This window comes from Xiphias gladius, chromosome 7 (genome assembly GCF_016859285.1).
Source record: "Xiphias gladius isolate SHS-SW01 ecotype Sanya breed wild chromosome 7, ASM1685928v1, whole genome shotgun sequence".
In the NCBI taxonomy this organism is placed as follows: domain Eukaryota; kingdom Metazoa; phylum Chordata; class Actinopteri; order Istiophoriformes; family Xiphiidae; genus Xiphias; species Xiphias gladius.
The window spans coordinates 8274393-8289186 of record NC_053406.1 but is presented as its reverse complement, the minus strand read 5'-3'; the positions used below and the strand labels follow the sequence as shown (position 1 = coordinate 8289186).

General features: G+C 41.8%; 1 protein-coding gene across 3 annotated transcripts in view; it reads right to left on the bottom strand.

Moving 5' to 3' along the window:
* The window catches only part of ets1 (v-ets avian erythroblastosis virus E26 oncogene homolog 1), a 38373-nt gene extending 29682 nt beyond the window's left edge, over window positions 1-8691 (bottom strand). For 2 of the 3 annotated variants that reach the window (XM_040130907.1, XM_040130909.1), the window contains exons 1-3: window positions 8603-8685; window positions 7041-7142; window positions 2815-2962 (exon numbers count right to left, since the gene is read on the bottom strand). In XM_040130907.1, the coding sequence (XP_039986841.1) occupies window positions 2815-2962; window positions 7041-7109 (217 nt within the window). In that variant the 5' untranslated portion in view covers window positions 7110-7142; window positions 8603-8685. Of the gene's footprint in view, window positions 1-2814; window positions 2963-7040; window positions 7143-8602 lie in introns of all 3 variants that reach the window. The other variant, XM_040130908.1, reaches the window with a different exon arrangement.
* Between the last annotated feature and the right edge of the window lie 6103 nt (window positions 8692-14794).

The window sequence follows — 14794 nt, the reverse complement described above, 5'->3', positions numbered from 1 at the left end:
GCCCCTCATCAGAGGCGAAGCTCCCCCCCCCCCTTCAAGACTCCAAATCTCAGATCCTCCTCCCCTCCCCTCGTCTCCTCTCCTCCCATCAACGCCAGTCCCAGTCCTGTGACTTATCCCTCTCCTTATCCGTCTTCTCTTCTCAAACTGTATTCCGCCCACTCTCCTTTGCTTTCCTCCCCGTTCCCCTCCTCTTCCAACTGTCCAGCTGTCAAATCACATCAAATAAAACACAGGCCAATGGTCCCTGAGTGCCAGATCACAGCTGTGTCTGTGTGTACTAAATGGGAGTGCATGTTTAAATGTACAGTGCCTGGGAGTGGATGTGTGTGTGTGTGTGTGTGTGTGTGTGTGTGTGTGTGTGTGTGTGTGTGTGTGTGTGTGTGTGTGTGTCAATGTGTGTGTGTGTGTGTGTGTGTGCGCCTGCTTTACTGAATGGGAGGATGCTGTAATACAATACACACCAGAGTGCAGGGTGTGAATTTAATGAATGAATATGCGGAGTGTGCATCACTGCAGGATGTTGGTGGAGTGTGTATGTATTTGTGTGATATCTGTGCCTGGATTTCAATGAGATTGCACAGAAACACTCGCTCGCTCCATTTTTCCCACACACACACATTGTGAATTTCCACAATGAGACTTTACAACAGGCACTGTGGTGTGAGTGTTGGATAGTGAAGAGTAGAGCAGGCTTAGTATAAACATCACCATGGCATGGCTGTTGTCAGGAAGCAGTGTGTGTGACATTGGGCTCTGGGCCAAACATGCAATGGTCCTTTAACATCCAACATCCCCGCCTTACATCTGCTCTGTACTCCGTCTTTCTCACACTAGCACATTTCACTGTAAAAACTACCAATCCATTCTCAAAGAAAAAAATTGAGAGGAAAACTTGGGTAATGTAACCACTTTAAAAGTTTAATAAAATACTTCAATCATCCCATATATCCAAATCAATGGATTTAGTTTGTGAGGTAGGAATGTTGTCAACTTAGGACTTAACTGCAGTGCTTGAAAAATTCCTGATTTACTTTTGTTTAGTTATCACCTTGTAACTGTTGTGCCAGAAAATAATTTAGAAATGCCTGATTTATCTTTGTAGAATTTCGATCAGTTCAGTCTAGCTTCACTGTAAATTGAAGGAATAGAGTAAGAGGAATTTGCATTTAAACATACAGTATTTGTTTTCATGGGTATACTGTTGCTGATTACACATAGTTTTACTGAACAACTCAGAGAGAATAAATGTAGAGAGGTGCTTAATAAATGCTGTAAACCTACTAATAAAGTCATTGTATACTATTATATCCCAGAAAATCTTCAGTCAATTGTGTCAGATGTTTTGAGGTTGGTTAAATAAAACATTAGTTTACTGTTAATGAGGAAAAACATAATCATAATTAAAAACTGGCTAAACCTCAGTGGTTAAAAATGAGTGTTTGTATCTCCATCTTTAATTACATACAAACTGAATGCAGATGAAATAGAATGCAGAAATTATTCAAGGGGAGACGTTTTCAGTTCGAGTGAAATGAGTCAAAGCAACGGCTCCAGGGTGTGGAGACTGTGTCGGAGGTTACTGAGCTGCTTTTGAGGTTAGCAAAGACTCATAACACCATATACAGGTAGCAGAAAAACCTCATATATATGAAATCACCAAAACCAGCTAAATGACTCTAACAACATCTCCAGGTGGCTCAAATGCTCTTAGACCTGTGGTCTGTGTAGTGTAGGATTTAGGAGAAAGGAAAAAAAAGGTCAACGCTCGGTCATTTTTTTCCACTCAGCAATGTTTATGTCAACAGTTTAGCGTTGGGAGCAATGAAGTGAGGGCTCTGAAGGAGTGTGTCTCTGGCAACAAACATCAGCAAATCCCATCAGATCCCGACTCCCTCTCATACACACACACACGTATGCACACTCAGACCTCTCCACCTCTCCAGAGACCAAACCAGAGGCTTGGGAAAAAGATGGCCGCCCTTTGGCCCCCGGTCTCGCCCCCTGAATCCAGCTTAGGGAGGTGACGGAAGAAAGCTTGTGCCCCTCAGCACCCCTACCCTACTACAGTGGCGTGTGTCCCAGTCCACCACCATCAATCACGTTTGAGGACGAGAAGAGGCCAGAGTCAAGCACAGGCAAATGCACTGGAAGGAATGTTCCAGTTTAAAATAAAACTCATTTGAAAAAGATGAAAGAAAAAAGAGAAAAACAGGGTTGGAAGTAGAAAAATGCAGGGCATTTGGTTGTCCCCAGAAGCAGAGTGGAGATATTGTGAAATGGAACGAGAGGGGGTATCTGGTAAAGGCATTGCCCTTGAGGTCAGCATCGCCAACATCCCGTGTGCAGCAGACGTAGAACAAGAGGCCAAGTCAAGACTGCGTTTGTGTGTGTGCATGTGTGCGTCTGTTCAAAAAAACTAGATATGGGAGTTTAAATGTGTTTATCAAGATCACGGAGTGACTGACTGCCCGTTTAGCATTCCTAAGTCTTTTTTGTTTTCTCTAAGTTGTTAATCCACAATTAACTATTTACTATTTTTTGATCATTATATGTATACACAGTATGACCAAAAAGAGAAGGTGACTTTTACAGAAGAAGCTAATTGGAACAATGAAAAATTACTTATTAATTAAAGGTTAAATTCATCAGGAATAACATTACATTTCAGTATTTTGTTAAGTTATGGTCTTGATCAAAAATTACAAATGTATAGTACTTGGTAATACTGACTGTTACTGAATTTGCATTTTGCCTCTTCTTCTAGTACCTCATACCATATTTGAGGTCAAACTTTCTGTGTCTATTTCCTACCTGTAGGACACATGTCGTGTCCGTTGGGTACCTCCTGCAGGGGTATATCCTGGGGGTAAAGGGGCTGCGATGGGTAGTACTGCTGCTGAGGATGAACCACACCTGGGAGCTGGGTCTGAGGGCCCACTGCCACTCCTCCGCTCTGCCTCTGGAGACAAACAACACAGTATGGTTTAGACAAAATAAACTAAGCGGCATGGAATAGATACGCGCTGTATATGTTAAACAGCTGATTCATTCTGTATGCTTGGATTTATGATGTGTTTTAGATGTGAAACAAATAAAACTTCACATTCAGGTGGGTAACTGTATTTTAACAGTTTTAAAAAAACAATAATTCAACCATGGATGGAGATTTGTTATTTTATAAACATTAAGAAAATCACTTGCCTAAATAAAAATTAATTTTCTGAGTTTTGGGTGGAGTTCAAGCTATAAAATCAATGATTTCAATAGCTTGGATTCCAAGCACAAAATCATACTTGAACCACTGGAGGGGCAGTGCAACTTGCCAGTGTTTTACTGCTCTCACACTAAATCAGTGTATGTTTTCAATATAACAAATAAGTTTAGCCAGAGTTCTATTTGTTAACAAATGAAAAACATTTATATCTGTCCCTCAGGAAGTAGTGAAAGCTTGAGCTGAAAACAGCTGATCAAACTATCCAGTGGCTTTGGCCGACAGTGCAACCTTGGATTTTGAAAAGGAGTTTTTCATTGTTTTCCCTCACAGATAACCCTCGCAGCTAAATTTGACTCATTCAGTTTATCTTTGCTGTGTTGTTTTATCCTGCTTATCACAGAACCGTTCACGTAAGAGGTTGCACCAAGGAGGAAGTCTGAAGTCAGCACTTGACAGGGGAGCCAGAGGAGATATAAAATTCTATGTGGATACAAGAGATAGTAGGGCAGAAGTAAACTACTTGGCCATTTATAGCATATCAAAACCTTAATATGACAACAAACAAAATCCTCAATAGATATTGTTGGATGTTTCAGTTTGAAAGTGATGTGAATAGGGGATTGACATTTTTCTCACGAGAATGTGCCTAACTAGACATAATGTACTCTTTTTAACTTGCCATGTAAATACAGGCTATAAAACTTTTTCTATTATACATTTTTGAATGCTGAGAAAAGTGTTTCCTCAGCTGGTGTTGGAGTAATGTATTCTCCACATTCACGTTAAAACAGATAATCTGCTTTTGGAGTTTATGCTCATTTCACAAAAGTTTCCCAGACTTTGTCATTCATTGAGCTACAATTTCTCATTTTGTCCTTGTAACAAGTCAAAGGAGACAAACAGCAATGCCACAGTTAATCTTGCCAATGTAGCCACCACAAAGAAGGACGTTAGACTGTCATATGTTATATGTCATATGCATAACTGACAGACTGGCAGACAGAGTGATTACCAATCTGATAAGCTGCCTCTGTTTAAGCACAGCAGCATTTATCAGTACCCGGCCAGCTTTATGGATGGCCAACACGACCAGAGGATCAGGGAGGCCAGTTTATGAGGCTCTTCGGAGCTTTGCGTGGGACGCTGCCATCTCCTATCAGGCCAGTCAGCAAGGGGGAAAAGGTTAGATAGGCATGGAAGGAGCCACATGGAGGATTTATGGATTAGACAGATAGACTGACATAGATAACAGTGGAGATAACATCGACACCATAATATTCTTTGATCAGTTCAAATGTAGGGTAACTTTAAATGCAGAGTTCCGTTTATACTTCAGAAAGTGAATAGGGATGGCTAACGACAACCTTAAAGGAGCCTTGTAGGCCTTTTTCAGTTTGAGTTAATGGTATAAATACTTTACCATACAAACCTTCCGTAGGCTACTGTCCACTTTCGTAGGTATCTCGAGTCCTCAAAAGAACACCTTAATATTAGCGATATAAATTGGCTTTTTTTTTGTAGTGCTACAGAGAAAAAAGCAAAATGCAGACACCAGCAGCATCTTAAACATACCACAGCTATGAATGTATTACAGGCCATTTATTTGTGACAGGACAAGTTAATAGCCCATTTCAAACAATAATAAAACCATGGTAAAACGTAGAGAAAGCACTGGGCCCTTGATACATTACAGTAATAAGCCAACATTTGAATAGAAAAAGGCCAGCAGGCACTGAGATCTTGAGCATAAATTCTCACTCCTGTGAGGTCTGACTGAACTGGCACATTGATATTCCAATCCCCTCTTGTGCAAATTCAAAGATCTGACTGCTTCTTGTAGGGAATGTGCCATGGCATTTCTAGCGTTTATATACAATATACAATATACTATAAATAGGTCAGTGTATCTGATGCCGTGCCTCCTGTCAAAAACATGTATAGCCTGTATTAAGATTTGAGTGTCAAGTAGATTCATGCTCATTAAAATTTTCGTCAACTGCCATTTAACCCACAGAATAACTGTAAGTATATATAGAAAGGGAATGTTTTTGAAATTGTGTTATAAGGAACCATTTTAATTCATCCTTAATGGCAAATCTCATGGCTATACACACATTCATTTGTTCATTCATTCATTCATCATCTCGGGTAGTTAGTCTATCTGCCCCCTAGTGATTCTAGGAAAGAACTGCAGTGTCTACCCGTAGCAGACAGGTGTGATTAAATGCACCTGAGGGTTAACAGAAAAGGTGTAAAAGATTAACAACGATAATACGCTGCAGTTGCACGGCCCTGATGTTGTGCATGTTGGCCTCCGTGGTAGGCTTAACAGATAAATTAAATATCTGCCTTAACAAAACGTGCTTTGTCTGAAATCACTTCTATTTACTCTGTGGTGCACTGTATGTACCTTCTGCCATTTTTCAGCTGAGTGTCCAAATTCACTACAAAAAAACCCCCAAAAATTCACACACAAATGTAGTGCTCATGACATGTACACCAGTTTCTTCTGTCAATCCCATGATTCAATGCGTTGCATTTTATAGATGCAAAAATTACATCCATGACCTTTTACCTGTCAGTGATGACGAGAAATGGCAATGATTCAGAGGGTTGATTCCGTGATATTCCAAACCGAAGCCGGGTAAGAAAGAGTGCTCTGCTGTTCCATATGTTACTTGTACTACAGTCGGGAAGTCTCACACTGTTCAATTATTTTTTTCTTTATGTTTCTTAGAAATGGAGATCACCTTTGCAGTGAGGGGGCTTCTGGTATAAGTGCTACAGGCAGCTAGGAAGCCCTGTTTTTTTCTCCTCTGTTCTTTGCATACAGTCTTCGTAACGCAATTGAACACACTGACGGAACCGTAAATATACAAAATAAAACACATAAGGCCCTCTGCTTTTTTGCTGATAATCCATGTAAATTCAAGAGAATAGCGCTATCGAGGTGACCCGGGTTCACCTTTTGACCAAGTCTGTTCTGGTATACAGTAGTCTCAATTTCAAAGGCAAGCCCCACCACCTGAGCCAATTAGGACCCAGGGAGCTGTATCCTTCTATGTTTTCTATCAGGCCAGGGTGGGGTTGCCATTTGCATATAACCTCAGTCTCTTATCCTAATGTGCCAGCGCTCTGCATACAAATGGAGGCATTTATTTTGCCGCTCCTTGGCCTTCACCCTTCAAAAGCTCCCCTGACAGGAATCCCAATGTTCCCAGCTACCACTGTCTCTGACTCTGTATTCAACTCTCTCATTTGGAAAGCATTTACAGCCTTGGTGTTCTTGCAAACAGGCTGCGGCAAAGCACTGTGCAGGTGGCTTAGCTGAGAGAAGTGTTATTCAGTAGTTATGGTCTGACTCAAATTTGATTGGTTAGTGGCAAGGTTGGAGGCCTACAGGTCTCAATATTTACAATTTTACTTGCTAAAGAGAAGTGCATTTTGGCGGTGGCTGGTTGTGCAACCGTAAGGGCTTCATAAGGGTGATTTCACAGCCTTGTAGAAAATCATCTTGTTCAACAGCTCTGTTTCCTAACTTCTGACGAAATCACAAGGAACACTATGTACAGATAGAGAAACTACAAGTCAACAGGAAAAATGTTCAGATAGAGTGTGTTTCTGTGAGGTGATGGAATCCAGAGTTGTTAACAGACTTACAAGCACACCACTCATATGCTCCTGCGCACATTCCTGCACTGCCATGTGCCTGAGCGGCTATACACACCGCAAAAACACTCATTCCCTCACACTCCTGCCCAGCTGTGTGGTAGGTAGCTGAGGCAGCCCTTAACACGAAGGTAATTTACGAGGGAGGTCTTACCATTGCGCCCAGGCGGTCACAGGGGTGAAGGGCCGGGTAGGAAGAAACTGGATCCATGTAGTAACTCATCACGGATGCTGTGGACAAGAGAAGCAGGGCCTGCTGAAGGGATCAACACACAAACAGATGAGGCAGGTTGGAGCGATCTATCTATCACACGCTGTTTACACTTTGTGTGCAAGTGTGTGGTATATACTATGTGCGTGTGTGCGTGCGCGTCTGTAGGCGTAAGCGTTTTTGTGTGTATATGTAGGTGAGTGAGAGAGGAGCAAGAGATAGAGGGAGCGGGAAGGGGGTCAAAAAGAGAACGAGGGGGGAGAGCGAGAAATTTGAGCTGAGTTTCAATAACCTGCAGCATTAGCTGCACAGTTTAGAAGGGTGAAAACTGTGGTTTGGGGCTTTTTAAAAACAACTAAAATATCATGTTGTCCCAGCCAACTTTGGTCTGATTTAAGTTTTAGGGCTTACAGGATTTTTTATTTTTTTTTATTTTTTTTAGTTCTTTTAAAGTACACACTAGAGATTTTTTATGCGAAAAAAAATATTTCAACTGAAACAAATCCATCTACCCAGAAGCTTGGCAACCTAACATTTGCGTCACTTCTCCCTAACCATCTCTCTCCCTTCTCCTCATGCAAAACTGCCTCCTCCTCTGATCTGCCTCAATTCTTCCCCATCCTCCTCCTCCTCCTCCTCCTCTTTTCCTTCCTCTTCCTCTCCTTCCTCCCCTCCTACACACTTTGCTTATCACTTAACATTGTTTACTTGAAGCAGCATCAACAAAAGAGACTGGAGACTGAGCTGAAGGATAACATTTGAGAAGGAAGGGTGTATATGGGCAGTGGCAGGTCCCATCTTCCTCGTATTCATATGTTAAGCAATTTGAAATATCTAGTTGGTGGCAGCTGCTGAGAAACTGAGGGAAGATGCGCCAGTGCTCAATGCTTGCAGATGTTCATCAGCTCAAAAAGATTCAGAAAAAAAGTATCCATACACAAAGTGAATAATGTGCAAATCAGTTTCTGTCATTCAAATTCATGCACTACCTTTAGGCTCATACTTAAACGTCATTGATTTGGTGAGGGTAAAAAACAATAAATCAGTGCTAAATAAAAATAGGAAAGCATTCATATAGCCATAATTTTGCAGTTTGCGATATAAATAGATCCCATTTATACATTATATATTTTGAGTACTTTATCTGAAGACAGTTTCTAGCCTACAAAGTGAAAGGAAATTGCGAAATTTTGACTTAAAGTTCATTTTAAAAAGAGTTAAAGATGTGCATGTAAGTTTTTCTTCTTCGGACGTTTTGAACGCTGCTGTAAGGTCGCAAAAATAAGCAGAGATCAAACAGGTCGAAAGCAGCGCATCTCAGTTTAAAAAGGACGCTGCGCGCATTGTGAGAATTCCTGACGGGAAAAACAGAAACTTTAAAGCCAACACTTCCCCCCCGTGCACCAAAGGAGCATCGATCACCGATAAACGCACGCAACCACTCAATCGATCATTGATTCATAGTTGATTTTGGTACAAAAAAAAAACCAAAACTTTGCACTCACCGACCGCGGTGTGAGAAGTTTCCTGTAAAGTGGAAGCGTTGGGCAGCTGAGCGTGACAGCTGAGCGGTGGACTGCAGAGATGCTGTACCTGCTCGCAGCGAGTCCCACAGAGGAAGGAATATTATGCACACTCTTAGTCCCTCCCTCAATCGTACGGTGATCCTCTCCAAATCCTATTTTTCCTCTGCATGTAGTCTTTGGACTTCATATGCACTCGTGGTTCACATGCAGCAACAGTACAGGTGTAAACTTGTAGAGAGCCTGTAATGGTCAGTAATGGGATTTCTTGGACCATACGTTTCCTTTTTTACATCTTACACTACTGAAATATTCCAAAATCATGTGGTTGAGGTATATTTATCCAATATCAAGTCAACTAGGAAGTTTCTTCAGTGTTATGCAAGGAATCTAAACAATGAAGCTATCAAGGCAACAACTGATTAGTCATTTGTTAGTAGACTCATTCCTTAAATAATCCAGAACTATATTTACTATTTATGTTTTGTGTAATGTTTCATTAAAATGGCCTGCTTTAAGCTCCATTTGAATTGCGTTTGTTCATTTGTTAGTTTGTTTTCCTGTCACACCAAATTCTTACTCGGAAAAATAGCAGGAAAGAGGGAGGAAAACATCACATGGAGACGGGTGTGATGACAATGACAATAGCTGATCTTCCTGTGATGTTATCTGAAAAAAAAAATGAAAAAAACATCTGTTTCTGTATGTGTTTCACAACAGGCAGGGGTTTATTTAAAGCACCAATATGTTCTTTTGGAACATCTGTGTCAATTAAACTTAAATCAAACCTCAGGGTTTTAAATTTGCTGGTAAATATCTCCTCACTCTGGTAGTGTCTTGCATGGTGAAGTTCAGAGCTCTGAAATCTGGCATCATGCTAGGCTACAACAAACCATTTGAGGAACTGTAGCTGTCAAATCAATTTGTCCCAGGAGTTGCCAGAATGCACCTGAGGAGCATCTGCTTCTTGAGAATATTTTACTGTACGCCACTGACTATCATATCATCCCCCACCTCCTACTTCCTAACCCAAACCAACAGCCAATACATGTGGGACACTGATTAAAACTATGACAGAAATGTGGAACCACTCTTCTGTGAAATGAGAAGTTCCCCCAGTACAACGCAAGATCTACATCCACCCGCTCTGATAGGGGTTAGTGATAACCAGGTAAGAGTGTGAAGTTTTATCTATTTGCCTATTATCGCTTTATTTGTTTATTTATTTCCACGCTGCAAGCTCGCAACCTTTCAGTTGCATTGCTGCCTAACAGTATGGAGCACCGTCTCTCTCTTTCTCTCTCATCTTCTGTCCCTCTCTCGATCATCTTAACACTCAACACTTGCGAGTCATCTGAAACACCTTGTGGCCCCATGATAATTCCGTGACCCCAGTGCAGCATTTGTTTGAATTAGAAAGTGCACGGTTCAAACCTCCTGACAGCCACTGCTCTTAACAGTAAATCTTATAAGTCTCGGGGTAAGGAGGTGTGCGTGTGTGTGTGGGTGTGTGTCTGTGTGTGTGTGTGTGTGTGTGTGTGTGTGTGTGTGTGGGTGTGTGTGTGTGTGTGTGTGTGTGTTTGTGTGTGTGTGTGTGTGTGTGTGTGTGTGTCTGAGTGTGTGCGAAGAGCTGACGGGGGGGTCAAGTCCAAGGTGAGAGGCGTGAAGAAGTACCATAAGGGGCTCAGTGGCAGGCAGCCTGTATTTTCTCAAGACCTCATCTGAATCCCTTTGCGTTCTGTGGGCCTCAGCACCCTGGGCCCCCAGGGGACACAGATGGGCAACACGTCGAGGGCAAAAGGCAGGGGTATGACTTATTGCCATGTGGAGAGAAAAGCATGGGACGCGCCTCTGTGATGAGACCAAATTGAATAAAAGCAAGGATGAATGCGATCCAGATCTTCGGCCGATGCCCCTGCAATGCTGTTTCAATTAGATGGCTCACCAGTTCAAAGGCGAGGCCCTTGATTCACTTCTGCTCCGCATGAAGCCACCATCATCACATTGCCCCCCTGCCTTTCACCTCCACATTATGGTGCCACCTTTTTTCCGCTCAGAGCCTCCGTCTATGTGCTGGCTGTGCTCATGTTTTACATTAAACAGATAGTGAATGCCTTACCATCACGACCAGTAAAAGCCATCAGTCAAAAGACCTGCAGGAGTTTATGGCCTTCACCATTACTCTCCTTGTAAAGTCCTTGTAAAGTGTTCTTGATCTACATCAGCTCTGAATTAAGCTGATGAGTCCATTTTCTACCAGAATATCTGAAATCTTTAAAATAATACTTGAATAAATTTTCCTCCACACTTTTTTTTTCAGAGTTTACAACATTTAGTGCCACATTCCACACCTAAAAAAATCAGGAGTTTAAAATCTTGGTCATATAATGTAAACCCTGAAACAAAGTTCTCATGGCTTGTCCATTATCCGCCTTGAAAGATGCAGTATCTGAAGTCACATAGGGGTCATCTTTACCATCTTTTCAGAAGTGACAATCCCACTTTAACCTGCTGAATTCAAACCCCAGTTGATCATTTTACTGGAACATCTCTGAGAAAACACTAAAAAAGATCATTACTGTCTGCTGTAAATCCGACCAATATAAGCGAACCATGCTCTCAGACATAAATTCCACAAACCTAGTGTTTCAGCTAAGAAAACCAAATGTTTTGTAGTTGAAACACAAGTTACAAAATATGGGACTGTTCCACAGCCCTTATGTTGTCTTTATCCAGGGACATTGATGGATCTAATCCCAATGCTTTTTTTAAATCAGCACACCAAACCATACTGCTGTCTGTCCTCCACCGGTGCCCTACGTCTTGGTGAGCAGCTCCAGACTGTGAATCCTTTTGTCTCATTTTCTCATTTTGGATCTTCCAAAGATAGCGCTGACAGGTGATATTAATGGTCTTTTATTAGCATCGTCCTGATTGCTACAGTTTTTTGGAAGCAAGAGATAGAGGGAAAGAGCAAGAGAGAGGGGGAAAAAAGAAAGAGAGAGAGAGAGAATATGGAAGGCCTCCGCCCACCGCTTCTCACAGGAGATCGCCTCTCTCTTTGATAGTCTGCCCGAATCTGTTCCCCCCAAAGAAACTGCCCTGCAGATGTTGTTGCTGTATGCCGACTACAAAGAAGGAGCCCTTTATGAGAAGAACATCTATTTTGGGCCTCAGTGTTTCCGAGCCGTGGTGCTCAGTGAGAGATGTACAGGCCTAATCTTTCTGCTGCTGAAAACTCTGTTTTATTCCCTGCCCATGATATTTTTAGATTAAAGCCCAGTTCTAATGAATAAAGTGAGGATGTAATATTTTATGACAGTATCAATATGCCATCACCACGGTGGGCTTGGGCCTGAAAAAGCCTGCGTTGCTATTGGCATCAGCAGAGAGAAAGTGGGGGAATATGGGGTAGTAACCACAAGGAACATGGAGAAGCCTTTGTGTCAGGCCTGACTAGATTCATTTAGAAGTGTTTGTGGTTAAGACTCTCACCCTCACCCACAGAACTGTGACTTTGTTGCACTGTTGACTGTGAGGCAAAGGTCTTGGGGGCAATATTAGCTCTTGATATTATCTTTAATTAAAGCACCAATCCCTCAGCCAAGTTGTCCAAACACTCCTAAATAGGCTCTATAAATCAGACAAACATCCTCAATATTTGATGGGTCGAGAGTGTGCACTATAGCCTCCAGATGGTTCTTGTTTCTCAAGCGTTTCACAAGGGATGGTACGGGACAGCGATCTTCTGTTCAAGTGTGCCTCTTGACAGATCGAGTTCCTCCAAATCACATGCTGAGACGTTGGATTTCTGCCTAGGTCGCTCTCTCTCCATTTTTGTGTTCTGTCTCCTCTGTGTGTGGGTTTATCTGTAGGCTATACGTGTGTTCGTGTACTGTAGCATTTGATTTTTTTGTCAGTCAGTGTTGTGTTTAATTAATGACGTGCTCACAACCAACTGATTCTACTGTCAAAACTAACACTGCATATTTAATGGTTATGCAAAAAGCCAGTATAGCACGCAGGGCAGATCATGGATTTGCATGGATTGCATGGTTTTTTACATCATACTTCAAAGGCTCATAGAACAAGTATCCGTTTCAAAGCTTATACCAGATTTAATTAAGTATAAGGTTAACATTATTTGGCAAAATAATGCCTTTATAGTGATTTTTTTGCAGGAAAAAAATGTAAGATGAAAGGAAAAAGGAGGCTGAGGAGGGAGGGAGAGAATGAGATGCTAAGTCCAACATGCCCCGGTTGATAAGATGCCGGTTTGGTGCCAAAATACTCCCCCCGAATACACACACATGCACAATAATACACACACAAACACCCCACCCACTGGCCAGTTTGACCTCCCCACCACACAAAGACACACACACCACCACCACCACTCCAGTGGCGTCTCCAGCTCACTATTCCTCTTCATTAGTGTCCCAGAACGAGATGCTTGTCATGTAATTAGCAGAGGAGGTTCTCTGAATGCCTCTGTGTAGCACACACTCTCATTAGGGAAGTGAGAGAAAGCTGGAGCAAGAGAGAAGAGGTGGAGAGGCAGGCCTAGGAGGCACATAGAGGGAGACCAATCAGTGAGACACATGGGGAGAGAGAAAGACAGAGGGACAGAGAACTTGACAGGAAAAAAAAAAATGTGGAGAGCAACAAGAGAACCAGAAACCTGCATGACGAGAGGAGAGATATCTGATTTGAATGTGCCAACTAGGGAAGTGAGTGACAGCTACTTGGTCTGGACGAAATTATAACGACTTACCTCAGTCAACTGGTATTCTCATTAGTATTCATAAATTCTGCAACAGGCATTTAAGCCAACCTTTGTTCAGTTTTCTTTCGGAATCGTGAGATTCGTGAAGGTCAATGAGTCAAGTGAAGAGAGATATGAAATGTGATATATGAACTTTGATACTACAAGACATTCAGAACAGCTAAACTGAAAAAAAAAACTTTTTCAAGTTTTGTACTCTTCATCAACTCTCTAAATCTCTTGCTCTCACTACAGATTATGGAAGTGGCTATCTCCTCTGAAGAGTTACAGATGATGTCCTACTTTATCTCTCTTCACAGTGTTAACCAGTCAACAGACCATTGACACACGCGACCTAGGATTATTACAGTTTGCTAATCTGGCTCCATTTTATGTGGGAGGTACCCTATGTAAGGACCTAGGTGAGTCTGACAGCCAACCTGAGTATTTCCCTGGGCACTTATTGTGAGAAAGAGGTATCATTAGCTCCACTGTGTTCGCACTGATAACAACATCAGTGACACTTGTAGACCTGTCGGCTTCGTTCAGTTCCTCCAGTCTGTGATGAGGTGTGGTTCAGGCTGCAGAGAAGGCCTTATCAGGGTGGTGAGAGGGAAAAAGGAGCTGCTTGTCAGTGGCTGGTTTTCAACGGAGTCTGTGTTGTGTCCTGAGAAACATCTTCTCTCCTCTGCTAATAGACTGGCAGAGGAGAGAATATTTGAAAATGTCTTTTATGCTTTGTTTTATAACCCACACAGGTGACAGGTGAGTATCAATAAATTTGAATAAAACTACAGAAAAGAATAGTAACTGAGTATACTTTTCTGTATTACACAGCTTGCTTTATATTGTCCTGATGCTATTAACCCAACCAATCTGAAGCTCCAAATATGAAACAATTGCTGCAAGAAATTTGACCCAGGTTTATACATTACCAGTAGTCTGAGCAGATTCTTGCTAAATTATCTCGCATAGCCATACCTCTGTGTCAATCATCTGGAGAAATTTCTAAAAGAATTCTCGCATATTACCGTGGAACTGTTCCTTCCCAGGCAGGATGATTTTGCTCATTAGCTTATCTACAAGAATAGCATTTAGTATGCACTCGTTGGCAAATAAAAGAGGTTTCTTACCTGCAGTTTATGTAACATGGTACGTATAGTGTGTGATTCCACTTGCTATAAATCCAGTATTGTAGACTTGTCATTTCAAGTCCCTTTTTCAGTAGTTAATGCTGCTGGTAGCTGAGTAACTTTGCCAGTTCACAAGAAATATAGCTAACGTAGGTTAGCTCAGCGCTCCACACAAAAGTTGCAAATTCATATCATTACGCTATTTCCTCTGTATGAACATGCTAATACTGTGACTTACTGAAATGTTGCTATGAACTGGTAAGAGTTGATTAAAAC